General features: G+C 45.9%; 1 protein-coding gene across 2 annotated transcripts in view; it reads right to left on the bottom strand.

Annotated features, from left to right (window-relative positions):
• Col6a6 (collagen type VI alpha 6 chain) overlaps positions 1–14,852 on the bottom strand; it is a 136,380-nt gene that overhangs the window by 37,596 nt on the left and 83,932 nt on the right. For both annotated transcript variants that reach the window (XM_021207057.2, XM_029543458.1), the window contains exons 21-26: positions 13,201–13,236; positions 12,246–12,308; positions 10,410–10,472; positions 5,922–5,984; positions 1,940–2,002; positions 856–906 (exon numbers count right to left, since the gene is read on the bottom strand). In XM_021207057.2, coding sequence (XP_021062716.1) covers positions 856–906; positions 1,940–2,002; positions 5,922–5,984; positions 10,410–10,472; positions 12,246–12,308; positions 13,201–13,236 — 339 coding nt within the window. The remainder of the gene's footprint in view (positions 1–855; positions 907–1,939; positions 2,003–5,921; positions 5,985–10,409; positions 10,473–12,245; positions 12,309–13,200; positions 13,237–14,852) is intronic.

Here is a 14,852-nt window from a genome sequence, read left to right on the forward strand (position 1 = left end):
TGTGTGTGTGCGCGTGTGCGTGTGCGTGTGCGTGTGTGTGCGTGCAGACAAAGGCAGAGGAGGATCTTGGGTGTTGGTCTTCAGGTGTCTTATGCCTTTATTTTCAGACAGGGCCTCTGGCTGGCCTAGAACTTTACCAAGTGGTTCTGAGTGGCTCTGGCTAGGAGTTCCAGAGCCTCGCCTGTCTCTGCCTCCCATCTCAGCACCTCTGGGATGTGCCTACTACCACAGCCAGCTATTTACGTAGATTCTGGGGGCTGAATTCAAGTACTCGTGCTTACAAGGCAAATGTTTTTACTTACTGAACCATCTTCCCAGCCACGCAGGATGATATTTTAAAGTGGCTATTATTAGCATATCAAAACCACTGGGCTTTAGTCAACTTACTGATTTTTTTCAGGCATTTATATATCCAGTAATGTGGCAATCATTCATTTTTATTTTTAAGATACTGTTTGGACAAATGCATTAGGAAAAATGCTATAAAAAAAAGTTCTCATCAATAGTTGAAGCAATCATAACAATAGAAGACAAACTGTGGACAGCTCCTAAGCAGAGTTAAACATAGACTGCTAAAGTTAGGGGCAGTTCAAGCTGGAACACACCAGGCTCTACACGCCCATCACAGAAAAGCACAGACAATTCTTTTTCAACTTTCAATTTTCACCTGCTCCTAGAATCCTGGCATGATTCTCTACCATACAGCCCACAGGGCATCAATAAGTGAACCATTAAAATAGATTTTGAATCACACCAGGCTGCTTTGTACGTTGCCTACTTTCTTTTAAACACAGCAAGCCAAGCAAGCAAACAAAAGCAAATGGAATAGGTCCAGTATTCATGGGAGCAACTTACCTTTGTCCCTTTGCGGCCAATGCTACCATATCCCGGGCTGCCGTCGTCACCCTGTAAGCAAAGCAGCTAATCACACACATCCAGTCTACAAAGAGGGGTGGGCTTATTTACAGGACATGAGTGATAGATTTTGGAGTCTATTGGGAACCACTAGGAAGCAGGGTCCTCTAGCAGGGTGGGTCCCAGGGACACTGGTGAGAGCACCAAAACCCCCTGTAAATGACAATGACAGCTACTCTTCTACATGATGAAAAATCAAGAGAATATGCTGGTCATGCAGCCATCTTTCAGGAAAAGCAGGCAGCATTATTAACTCTTCCGAGAGCATCTGCATGTTAACACTTCAACCCTAATCTATTTTTAGTTTACTGAACAAGTCCTGCAAGCTGCATACTCATTAGAAGCCCTGGGCAAAAGGGGAAGGGTGGGATGATTTCTGATAAAGAGGTCCTGCAGATCAGAGGAGGTCATGGGAGGATGCTCTAGAGGGAAAGAGCTTAGTCTGTTTTTACCATCTCAAGAGCATCATGTCCATGGTGTCTGCTGTTTTGGAAACACTGGCCAAGGAATCAATCAGAAACAACTGTGATGCCTCTCACAATTACAGCTGGGACACGATAAAGCTAGACAGAGATGGGGTCTTTAAAGCTCTTCTGGACATTCCCCAGAGATGTAGCGCAGACATCTATTTGCTGTGATGTGAATACTATCATAGGTCATGTGTTTGAACACTTGGTCTCCAGCTGGTGGTACTTTGGGGGAGGGTTGTGGAATCTGCACAGGGCGGAGCCATGGAGGAAGTAGGCCATTAGGAACAGACCTTGAGGTTTTATAGTCCAGCCCACTTCCCCCGCACATTCTCGGCTGCCTGGCTGCAGATGCCATGTGACCAGGGACCCATGCTGCTGCCTCCCCTGACATGATGGCTCATACTCCCTTGGACCCTAAGCCAACATAAAGCTTTCTTTTACTGTTACTTCTTGTCAGGTATTTGGTCACAGCACAGAGAAAAATAGCTGATGCACTACTGAAGTACAAGGTTCCGAAGAGCAGATCCAAAGTGAAGACAGACAGACAGACCCACCTGCAGGCCCCGAGGACCTGGAAAGCCAGCAGCTCCCTTTTCCCCCAGGTCTCCAGGTTCTCCCTGTCCAACAGAACAATGATGAGACAGGCCCTAAATTGGTTGCTTTGATTATCTGAGACAGGGTCTCACTCGAGTCCCAGGTTGGCTTCGAATCTGTGGAAGTTCTCCCTCCCCAACCCTTCAGCGGTAGGATGGCCGGTATGAACCACCACGTCCAACTCTCATTAGGTTGTGTAAGGGCACATCAGAAACGATGGTTGCGGGCACTGTTTGACTAGGTCACAATGAGTCACAGCAATGGGTTTGTATCTAGGCTTGCATCCACCATACAAATGACTGAGGAATGATTGTGGCTGGCCAAAGGGGTCCCCTCCATCCATCACTGGAGTCTTGGCAAGTTGGATTTATTACTGAGGGGAGTTCACTGCCTCAGCCACTCAGTGCCTTGAAAATGCCCCCATCTTGGTCTAGGAAGGAATATCCCCGTTAACAAATACTAACAAGGTTGTTTCTCATGATGACCTGTGCAGACCACCTAGCTCTGAGGATGGCAGCCTTATTAGGCTTGAGACCCGAGTGTAGAGCGGTCTGGGAAGGTCTCTGATAAGGAGAGCGCATCTCCCATGGCTTATGAGCCGGTCTCAGTAGTGCCTTGGGGCAACCTCGGCTACTTGGGAAAATGAACACGGACTTGGCAAGGAAGGAGAACTCCCTTTTTAAGGAAATAAAACAATCCATTTGAAATAGTTTTAGAGGTACAGAACCTCCCCAGTTTTCCCTCTCCTATTGCTAACCTGTCAATTGCAGCCATTCATGCTCAGCATGACAACCAACCAATGCGGATTCATTGTCATCCCCCAAACCAGTTCTTCGGTCCCTTCTTTTGACCTAGTGTGTTTGTTGTTGGTTGCAGGTCCCCAGGAGTTTACTCAATGTGACATTACCATAGATTCTTCCAGACGGGGGTCCTTTGTTTCTGAATGACCTTGAAAGCTCTGAGGAGCACTGATCAGGTATTTTGTGGGATGGCTCCCCACTAGGGCTTGTCTGGTACTTTATTTATTAGACTGGGTCTATGGGCACTGAGGAAGAAGAACATAGGGACACAGCACCATTCTTCTTGCACTTTATCAAGGAAAGATTAAGCAACGTGGCTTTACTTCTATGGCCACTGCCCCTGAGCGCCTAGTTGATGTCATATTGGTAGAGTCTGCTGACTGTTAAGGTTGGTGGTTAGCTCACTTGGAAGAAGAGAAAGCTCATCCAGTGAGCGTGAGAACTGTGAACATGGATTCTGAAGTCTGGCGGTGACACAGGATTGGAGGGGATGATGGAGGGCATCAGCCCCAGGACTCACTTGCTTGGAGGGCTCTGGGGCATGTGGTGTGGCAAGAATGGTCAGAAAGTGACAGTTTGAAAGGGGAACCATGCAAAGTAGTGTGTGGGCAAGGGCTGTGTTCATCTCAGTCAATAGTGACACCAGAAATCAACCCATTCAGGGATTGGCCTTGCACTGGGGCACTTGCCATGCCCCAGTTCTAGCCACCCTACTTAGGAGTTCCTGTTGTTACTAAAGCTCTTGATGCCCATGGCTTCCCTTTCTGTGTCTCTCTCCTTGCTCTTACTTTTCACCTAGATCTTCATTCCATCCATCTCTGTATTACACCCTATAGAGCACCTTCATTTCATATGCATTATGCATGCATCCGTGGAAATACACCTACACCCATCCCCATACACATTCTTCTACACGCACACACAACCACACACACAAACCCTATACACACACACATAACTCTATATACACACCTCTACACACACACACCCTACCTACACACCTCTGCACACACAACCACACACACATCTATACACCCAACCTTACACACACACACACCCCTATATACATACCTCTACACACACACACACCCTACCTACACACCTATACACACAACCACACACACATCTATACACACATCTATACACCCAACCTTACACACACACACACACACACACACACATACACACACACACTACTTTGCATGGTTCCCCTTTCAAACTGTCACTTTCTGACCATTCTTGCCACACCACATGCCCCAGAGCCCTCCTTAAGGTGCTTGCCCTGTCTACCTTCACATCCCTCTCCAGTCCCCTCCAGCACAGGCCCTTGCTGGCACTTCTCCAGTGCAAAGGCGGAGCCTCCTGCCTCCAGTTCACTGTATGGAGAAATCCCTCCGCTCTGCCTTGAGAAGCTTCTCTACTCCATCTCGAGTTTTCATTCCCCGTTCTCTTCCCTAATCACAAACACGCAGCCCCCCACCTTCCACTGAAAAACGCACCCCTCCCTCCGAGCATTTCTAGACCATAGCTTGGTCTCAAGGAGAGGCTCCAAGCAGAGGTCCTTTTCTCTCCTTTACATGAGGAATTCCTTGATGGAGTGGATGGCCGCTCTGTCCCTGTCTCTGCACTGACATGCCCGCAATGCCTCTTCCCTTTCTGCTCTCCAGGGCTGCACTGTTGGGCCTAATCTTGGGAACCTGTTAGCCACCAGATGTGGTGGCTCTGTCCTGCCTCCCTGCCTGAATTCTTCTCTACTCTTTTCCATCTTCCTTTCTTTTCCTTCTTTCCCAATCATTGTCTTCTGTTCCCTCTCTTGCTCCTTATAAATGGGCCTCACTAAAAATCCTTTTAATCTGAATGATTCAGAAGCCCACATCTCTAAGCAGGCCCGGCCCTTGCCTCTGGCCCCTGAGCAAATGTTTCCCTTCCTTCTTCCACTCGTTCTTCCTCACAGTCATCTGCCTGTGTGGTGGGGTCAGCAGTCATACCAGAATCCCTGGATCATCTAGCCCTTCCCCTCTGCCTCAGTTCTTGGAGAGAAGAGCTTTATGGAACCAGCACACGTTAAGTCTCCATCCTGTTGAGTCCTCCAGTCCCGGCTGGTTTTGGAGGCAATGAGAGTGAGCAATGAATCTCCTTGTTCCCAAGCTCTCAGCCTTCAAAACAAATGGAACAAACAAACAAACAAACAAACAAAAAACCAGTCTACACTGGGCTGTCTACTTAGCATCTCCCAAGAGTCTGGTTTTGTCTAAACAATCCCTTGAAAACAATTAGTGCTGTACCAGTGACAGAAGATTCAGCCACACAGACTACATTGATCTTTACATAACTGGCAGTCAGAAAATCTTTCATGCAAATAATAAGTCTTCACGTAACTCCTCCTAGGATGCTCTAAGCCTTCCTGCTCATTGCTAACTGTAGTTGCAACCCCATCCCCATACCATTTTCACTCTGCTTCTCCAAAGTCTTTACGTCCTAAAGGCCCCTTCAAGTCTGTGTCTTCTTTAATGTGTCTCTTTTTCCAACACAGAAATATTCCTAGCGGTGCTTTAGTTAAACCTCAATTTTAGCCTCCCCCCCACCCCCGTCTCTCTTATGCTATAGATCACGGTCTTCAGGATATTCTAAATTCTTTGGGCCTGATTTCGTGCCCTGGGTATTGTTGCTACTAGAATTGCATTCATTCATAAACACCCACAAAGCTCTTGTTACAGGCCAGGCCTTGCTCTCCTGCACCTGACTTTAAAGTTCAACAACAGAAACTTGCATCTTAAAAGGTCCTTAGCAAGGTTCATATGAAAAGGAAAGAGCAAGAGATGTAGGGAGGGAGGAATGAAACCAAAAGTGGGGCGGGGGAATGAAACCTTTGCCAAAGTAGCCTTCCTGCCCTGAGATCCCTCAGTTGGACGGGGTGTCGCCCCTCATGCGATTATGCTGAGCTAGAGTCCCTGACCTCATCTCGGTCCACACCCAGGTCCTTAGAGAGTGCTGGCTCTCCAAGAATCCAGTCAGTGCTTTCAGGCAACAAGATGTGTTTTCCTCTGTGTTGAAAGGGCTCTGGCTGATCCAGTTAGCCGTAGCTCTCTGGGGTAGCGCAGACTTTAACATTGGAGGGGCTGTAATAAAGAGCGTGACCTACTTTGTTTCCTTGGCTTCCCAAATGGCCTTGGCTCCCAGCTTGTCCTCCGGGTCCTGGAGGCCCCTGGAATGAAACAAAAATGGCAGATATAGCAGGATGAGGTATGACTCTCCCCCGACACTTTTACATGTCTTCTACGGAAAATGAAGTGCAGATGGAAGAAGAGAGTTACAGGCTAAGCTGATCCTACTCTGGGAAATAAAATATTGGAGCTGTCAAATAAAGACTAGTAAATAAAAGAAAATTAATAAAGTATCCCTGGCCAGATGTGGCCTAAATATCCTTTTTTGTGAGTCTCTGTGTCCAAACGAGCCGAGGTTCCCACTGCTTAGCTCAGGGAACAGATGCTGCTGAAGTGTCTAGTATTTAAAGTGAGCTTTCCGAAGGACAGTGGCCTTCAAAAAAATGCTTTGTACCAGCACCAAGGACTGTTCATCTTCATTTGCAAAGTGTGGAATGTACATTAGAAAGCTCAAAGAGTTTCACTAAAACCACCTAGCATCCTGACAAAGTGTGTCTTAGGGAGCACAGGATAAAGATTCTGAAGTTATTATCGGAGACTGCTAGAAAACAGAACTGTCACCTCTGTGTCCTAGAACAGGGCCCACTACTAGAGAACTTTTAAACACTTGTCAAATTAGTAGAAGGGATGAGTGCATAGGCCATCCAACCTAAATCATGTGGAATAGGGAGGCTGTTCTAAGCCTGGCAGAGCTCTTCTCCACACACGAGCCACATCCAGGGCATAGGATCCTCTGTCTGAGTCCAGGGGGTGGTTCGGTGGGTAGTGGTGCTTGCCACCAAGCTCAGGGATCCAAGTTCAATTTCTGGGATGTACATGGTAGAGGAGAACCAGTTCTTCCAACTGGCTCTCTTTTATACATGGACTGTGGTGTGTATATGTGTGCATACTCTCACACTGATAAAAAGGTATAAAAAATGCTGTTTGGTTAGGCAATGTAGATACAGTATTATAGTAATAAAAATAATTATACACCCCTTTTTGTTCTCTGTAATAGTCCCAAGCATCTACAGCTATCAAACCTGTCTTAGTCAGGTTTTCTATTCCTGCACAAACATCATGACTAAGAAGCAGTTGGGGAGGAAAGGGTTTATTCGGCTAACATTTCCATACTGCTTTTGATCACCAAAGGATGCAGGACTGGAACTCCAGCAGGTCAGAAAGCAGGAGCTGATNCAGAAGCCATGGAGGGATGTTCTTTACTGGCTTGCTTACCCTGGCTTGCTCAGCCTGCTCTCTTATAGAACCCAAGACTATCAGAGATGGTCCCACCCACAAGGGGCCCTCCCACCTTGGTCACTAATTGAGAAAATGCCCCACAGCTGGATCTCATGGAGGCATTTCCTCAACTAAAGCTCCTTTCTCTGTGATAACTCCAGTTGTGTCAAGTTGACAGAAAATGAGCCAGTACAAAACCATTGAATTTTCACAACGCCCGAGGAGGTCGTTGCCATCACTGCTCTTTTGCTGAAGATGTGTCCATTGTCAAGTCAGTTGTCCAAAGCATCATAGATAATATGTAAAGGTGTAAGCCTGGAATCAGACCCAAGCAGCCTGGCTCCAGATTCAATGTCTATGGCTACTATGCCTCCATCTATGAAGACAACAGAAATCCTACACTTTTCTCCACATTTGTGTGGACCGATTCTACCCCCCCCTCCCAAGACTCTCCTCCACTCTTCCATCCCCACTCAGTCAACATTTAAAAAAAAAAAAACAAACTTTCAAGGCAACCCTTGAACTCTGTATGCTTCTACTCCCCTACCTCCCTCTTTTCCATTAATTAATTTATTTATTCATGTTACATCTCAGTATCAGCTCCCTTCTCTTCCCAGAGCCCTCTCACACAGATCCTTCCCCCACCCCTTTCTCCCCTTCTCCTGAGAACGGGGAGACCCTCTTTATCACCCCCATCCCTACTTCTTTTTTTAAAAACAGTATTTATTTGCATATTTTGTCCTTTGACAATTTCGCACATGTGTATGACGTTCTCAGATTACTCTCCTCCCGCCCCTCGCTTCTCGCTCCCATCTCTCAATTCCTCCCCGCTACAGGTTCCTTTCTCTCGTTCCCTTTTTGTTTCAGGACCTGCTGAGTTAAACCAGCACCGCTGGCATGACTGTGAATGTGTAGATCTCCAGTAGTGTCTGGGGGTTCACCCTACCTCTACCTCTTGAGTACTGGTCCTGGAGAGAAGCACCCCAATGCTTGGCTAATTCTAACCTTTCTTGATGGTGTGTGTGCTGCCAGGGTTATTTAGCTCAGAACATACATTTTCAAAGAACAAGTACAGCTCTATAATTAGTATTTTGGACCTAGTTTCCCATTATATTTCCTTGCATTTGGGGATTTTAGAGGAAGTCTTAAGGGCAACAAAAAAAGGGACAAAAGAAGATGTCATTCCTTTCAAAGATGTCTTTGTGGGCATAACACATCAGCTTGAATTTTTTTTTTTTGTAATCATAACCACATATGGCTGAGTGCTGAGTAAGTTAATAAGCCTCTGGTATGCCATCAATACAAATGACATCCCCTTCCAAGACATAAGTCCCAAGGAGAGCTTTCAAGTCTGCAGTAAGAAAACACATCGTTCTACTGGAGGGTTCCTCGGGTGCCATAAAATAATATGAGACCTATGGTGAGGGGACTGTAGAGCCAATAGAGAGCAGCACCCTCTCTGTGTCTGGCTGTGCTTGTCTCTGTAGATTTCCTTCGGAAAACAGCAGTCTAGAGATCCCATTCATCATGTCCCAAACACAGAAAATACCCCTTGTCTTTGAAACTCCATTTTAACAGCTGACAAGAAGGGTGGTTCATAAAAAGCAAGCAGAGAAAGAAAAGCAGGGTTTTCAGCCAGAAACATGGAACTGCTGGTGGAGGGGTGTGGTGCCTTTGACCAGCTGGCAATGCCAAGGGCTGGCAATGCCAAGGGCTGGGTGATTTATGCCTGGGCCACTTCTCGCCAAAGCGAGATTAAAGGGACCCATGGATGAAGGCGCCCCACAGGGCACACGGAAAAACTACTCCAGTAACAGCCTTGGATACCGCTTTGGACCCCAGATCTTCGGATTTCAATTCATCTACATACCCACATCAATATTTGATGTCAACAGATGAGATATAGATCGATATATGTTTTCCTGTACTTTCTGTGAGGTTTTTTTTTTAAATAAAAATCTCCATTTGTGGTGCCAGCCAGCTTCTAATGATTCAAAGATGTGAACACAGAAGAGGTTTTGCTTTTTTTTTTTTTTTTAAATCATTGGTTTAGTTCTGCTATGAAATTATGAAGTTTTCATGCATTCGAAAAGAGCACTTTCATCAAAACCAGGAACAAACATTGTCAGGAGCAGATATTAATGTACTTTAAAAACAGTTTGCCATGGCTTACAAGTTTATGCAAATAGCCTCTTAAATATTCTCATGATGAGCACAACGACTTAAACGTTGGGCCTCTGCCCGGGTTTAGCTAATTCATGTAAAGTAATGCATTCCCCTTGGTACTGCTATTAGAGGAGGGTGAAAGTCCCAACTGGGTCTCATTCATTCATTTACTGCTTGATTCATTACATAAAGGAATTGAGCTCCGTTGTGCCAGGGACTGTAGATCCAGCATATGCAAGACACTAACATAAATGGAGCTTGCAGCATGTAAATAGAGATCTACAGATCCATATACATATATATATATATGTATACTGGCTATAGACAGGGAGAAGATCACACAGGGCCTTGCTACTCAATGTGTGGTCCAGATCCGCAGCATCCATGTCAGGAGGGGACTGACTGAACATGCGGCATCCCAAGTCTCAACCCAGACCCACTAGATGAGGACCAGCATCCTACCACGCTCTTAGCACATTCAGAACAAGGAGTAGTGTGGATATTGGCCATCCCCAAACCTGGTATTATCTAGGAAGAGTTTAGGATTATCAACACCACAGTTTCACCTGCGGAGCTTCTAAGAGTTTTGAGGACAGCCCCAGGTGGCAAAATGTCTTAGTCTCCCCAAGAAACTTGGCTTTAGATACCCTGAAGCTGGAGTTACAGGAGGTTATGAACTTTAGTCCTCTGGAAGAATTAGCAAGCACTCTTAGCTACTAACCCTCCACTCTAGCTCCCCCAGGAGGTAGGGTAGGCAACTCCTACGTGTGTGGGGGGAGTATTCTATTCACATAGCTCAGAGAGGGAATCCTTAACCTTGGCTGAGAAGCAGGGGCAAGGAGGTATAGAGAGGATCTTCTGGCTCTACCACAGTCTATATGGTGTGGAGGCAGGGGGTGGGGGAGCATGGGAGCAGGGTGGGACCAGGATACAAGCAGCTGCCGCTTCTCACACTCAAGTCAAACTTAATACTGTTGGCCTGCAGGCAATGTGTAATTGACCTTTAGGGAAGAAACCACTAAAGCATCCTCCTCCAAGCCAAGGTGAAAACCGGATGGATGCACTTCTTTCTCCTTACGTACCTGGGGACCTTTCATTCCCAGGCTTCCTGTTTCTCCTTTCTCACCGACCTCTCCTCTTGGACCCTAAATGCACAGAATCAAAGGGTTAGTTTCTCCTTCATCGAGAACCCTTGAACATTAAACTTTTGCACTACACAAGTCAGATGCTAGGCCAAGGTAACATAGAAACTAGGCAGAGAGCCAGATACACTGTAGCTACGACGAGGGACTCTGAGCTCCTCATCTGTGTAAGATCTCTGCAGATCAGTCTGAAACTGAGGTGCTGAGCCTATCTAGCCAAAGGAGCTAGGGCCTGGAGGAAGCACCCCAAAGCTGAGATATGTTCAGTACTGCCAATTGTCCTCAGCCTCGTTGTACTCTGAAGCCATATGACTTTTATGTGGGGGGAAAAATGTTTCCCTTAATAATGTAAATCTAAAACCAGAACATTTAAAACCACTTTACATTCAATAACCACAACAAAGATGGGTCATAAAGAAGACACATCACATAGCAAGATAAAATTTAGATAGTTCTAGTTCTGGAATACTCTATTGCCTGTGTGCTACGGCTTCCATAGGACGCAACAAAACTCCATGCACCGTATTTGGTATTTTGCTTCATTTTAAATTGGGCTGTAAATAAGAAGGTCTATAAACCGAAAGAACAAATGCTGGATGTGACTCTCGTAGCATGAAATAAAGGCAGTCGATTTATTGAGATGATTCCCGACGATCCCAAGGCAAATATTTCTCACTTTAAAGTAAGAAAATCGAGTCTTCCACAGCTGGCACAAAATGACAAATAAAAGCCATCAAGCTGGAGAGAGAAAGAGAGTGAGCGAGCGAGCAAGCTGGCTGAAGGGAAGGCTGGTCACCAGGCTGAAATCTTGGCGACAAGTGCACAAAGTATTTCTTCTGATGGTTGGATGTATTTTGCCCAACCTCCACACACAAACTGCTGATATATAATGCCTTTATTTTTAAGTACTTGCTTTAAAACTTTGAAAAATAGAACCAATGACTGTCTTGCCTTAGCCAAACAGTACACCTGTTTTTCAAACATTCAATGCTAACTTTAGAGAGGAAAAATAAAATACTGTTTTCATGGTCTGGTTTCTACCCAACCCCTGGCCCTCAGTCCCCAACCCCCACCTCTCCCTTTCTCTCCCCCTGGAGGCTTAACCCAGAGCTTGTGCATGCTAAGCCAGCATTCTACCATGAGGCTATGTTCTAGCCCAGCTGCTTCCTTCCCTCTCAGCATTCACTCGCTCCCTGTCTCGCTGTTGATTTAGGCTTTACCTCCTCTGGCACATTAACTCCTCCCTTCTCACATGACCAGTACAAAGCGCCAGCTATGGCTTCCTCCTTATAAAGGAAAAACACATGCCAGAGGCAGGTCCCCCGAGAAGCAAGCTGGAAAGGACGGGCAGGGTGCCACGCTATAGATCACCCACTGAAGCCTCCAGCTGCACTTAGAACAAATCTTTCCTTGAGTTGAGCCAATGTTTCAACGCCATGGACATTCCGGGGATAGAACACTGAGCTATTCCCATGTTTAATGGACCACAATCCCACACATTCGAGGCTCAACATTTTCCTTGGCTCAAGGTCTCCTGGATTATCCTCAGGATCCAGAACTCAGCACACGGGGCTGGCTGCCCAACATGTTCCTCTCTTTCTACTTCTTGACAGGGACAGAACTCTTAGAGACCAAGTTCTGTACAAGACTCAATGTCACTTGCTTGCTTTATTAACCTGAACACACTTCCAAGCAGGGCATGTGAAGGGTTCTGTCCAGGATATAGATCACCCACACACAGATTCTTAGGCACATCTGTACGTTCCCTGTGTATACCTGTGGGCCTCTAAGTCCCGGCGAACCTGCAAGTCCGTCTGGGCCCGGGGTTCCTGGATTTCCCTGTGATGAGAAAGAACCAACCAATTAATCTATTAGCCCTGTCTCTTCATGTGCAAGATTAGAAACTTCTTCCCAGTGGCAATGAAAGGAAGGTCTTCACAAAAACCCGAAGAGTTCTTTCATCTTTAACATTGTAGAGTTTCTCTATATGGTCTGACTGTGGCTGCGGATGGGTTTAGCACTAACCCTCACTGTGCTTTTAACTTGAGCACATGGGCTCTGAAAAATGCTAAACCATGGCTGCTCTTTCTTAAAGACCGCATCCCTGAGGCACCGTGTATGTAGGATGTGATCACTGGTGTGTGCCACACCGGGACACCACACAGCGAGGACCCAGACTATCCAGTGTGTGTTAAACTTTCCTTGTGTCCTTTGGGTTCACATGGGATTTTCACACAAATTGTAAGTTGGAAAGGCTAACAGAACACAAATCCAAGGAAGGTTACTTAGAGTTTATATTTAAAAGCCAAACAAAATAAAAATTAACCATTGGATTAAATAGTGTCTTTGATCATTTTTATGTTTAAATGTTTTTAATATCTCTGTACATTTTTAATAAAATGATCCAATTTTTATTCCATTTTAAATTCTTAAAACTCTAGTCAATATTTTTCTAACAATTTATTCTACAACCAATGTCATCAAAAGCCAAAAGGTTTTTTTTGGTTTTTCAAGACAGGGTTTCTCTGTGAACCCTGACTGTCCTGGAACTCACTTTGTAGACCAGGCTGGCCTCGAACTCAGAAATCTGCCTGCCTCTGCCTCCCGAGTACACCACCACGCCCGACTTAAAAACCAAAAGTTTAAGATAGATGGGAAGAGATGTTACAGTCTTTATTCTAAATGACTGAACATGAGTCATTTATGAAGCTCAGAAAAAATAATCACTGACCTGTGGGCCTGTGTGTCCTCTTCGGCCATGAACTACCTAAAACGAAAGGGAGAAAAATAGATGTCTTAGTTTAGAAAAGATGGTGTGTGTGTGTGTGTGTGTGTGTGTTACATATGTATGTATGTATGTATGTTTGTATGTATGTATGTTTGTATGTATGTATGTGATTTAAATTGGTAGCTGTCCTCAAGGCATGGACATAGATAACTCCCACACTGTGCTTAGCATATTCATTACTCGGTGAAGTATAATAGGCCGACGCTGAATTCCTGAATAGGGCAACAGGTAACTGAAGTCATGGACAACCCGAAGCCAGCGATACATGGAGAGCAGGTGGTAGCCAGCAATCTACCTCCACCAGACTTGACCAGAGCTGCTCTCGGCGGCAACACTGATCTGAACTAACTTTCTTATTTTCCTGCAAGCACTACAAAGTCAGTCAGGAATCAGGGATGGGCCAGTCAGGGGGCAGGATGCCAGAGGAAAAACTGAGGATCAACTCCAGGAACTTCAGAATAAATCATCTAAGCTCAGAAGTCAAAGAGCCAAACTAGCTTGATTTTTAAAGCCAAGCAATGTCATTAACTGTCAAAGACCAGTCATCTCAAGTATTCAAAAGTGACTTGATTCATTGTATCAATAAAATACCCAAGCCAAATAACATTGCTAAAGAGAAAAGGGTGCTTTTCACTCTACATAGGGTTAGGGTTTAAGGTGCCCTCCTAATCAGTAGTCTGTAGTTCAGATAATCAAGGGACAATGACGTATCCTATCTGACTTGATCATTTAGTGAAGTCAGAACGAAACTCACGTCTAGGGTTCACAAAATCCAACAGATGCAAGACAATATCATCTCGCTGCAAACTCATGAAAAGTGTTTAGACAGGCCAGTATTGCTAAGTGTATTTCAGAATATGTTGTCATCTAAGAAGCAAACAAGTGTGCGTGGGGGAAATGTCTCATTTCTTTCAAACAATAAGCCATCTTGAGAGGCAGGGTTCCTGTCTGGTCGGGGCCACAACGCCATCTGCCATCTCTCTCTTGAACTCCAGCAGAGGCAACTGAGCGCTCTGGAGGAATCTCCACACCACAGGACCTTGTGATCACGGGTGAGTGGAACACAACATCAACTCCAGAGAATCCAGGAGGGGCTTGCGCCAGCAGAAACAGGGTCAAAGGAACACCACCCACCCAGAGGTGGAGTTCCTGTCCGGTCGGGGCCACCCTGCCATCTCTCTTCTGAACCCCAGAGGAGGCAGCTAAGCTCTCCTGAGGAATCTCCACACCGCAGGTCCTCGGGATCACAGCAGAGGCAGTAGAAAGCTCTGGAGGACCCTCCACATCGCAGATCCTCGGGATCCCAGGAGGAAAGTCAGCCTACAGGGAGGGCTCTGACCCCAGGTCTCAGAAGGAGGATCAGAGTTCCAGACTCCTGGACACCTGCCTTGCAAGAGGAGAGCTTGCCTGCAGAGAGGGCTCTGACCATGGGGATGCAGGGGAGAGTTGGATTCCCAGGAGTGCTGACAGGGGTTAACAGAATCACAGGAGGATCAAACTCCGGCCAGAGACAGCTTGAAAATTAACACCAGAGATTTCCAGATGGCTAAAGACAAATGTAAGAATCTTACTAACAGAAACCAAGAACACTGGGC

Source organism: Mus pahari, chromosome 10 (assembly GCF_900095145.1).
Source record: "Mus pahari chromosome 10, PAHARI_EIJ_v1.1, whole genome shotgun sequence".
Taxonomy (NCBI): Eukaryota; Metazoa; Chordata; class Mammalia; order Rodentia; family Muridae; genus Mus; species Mus pahari.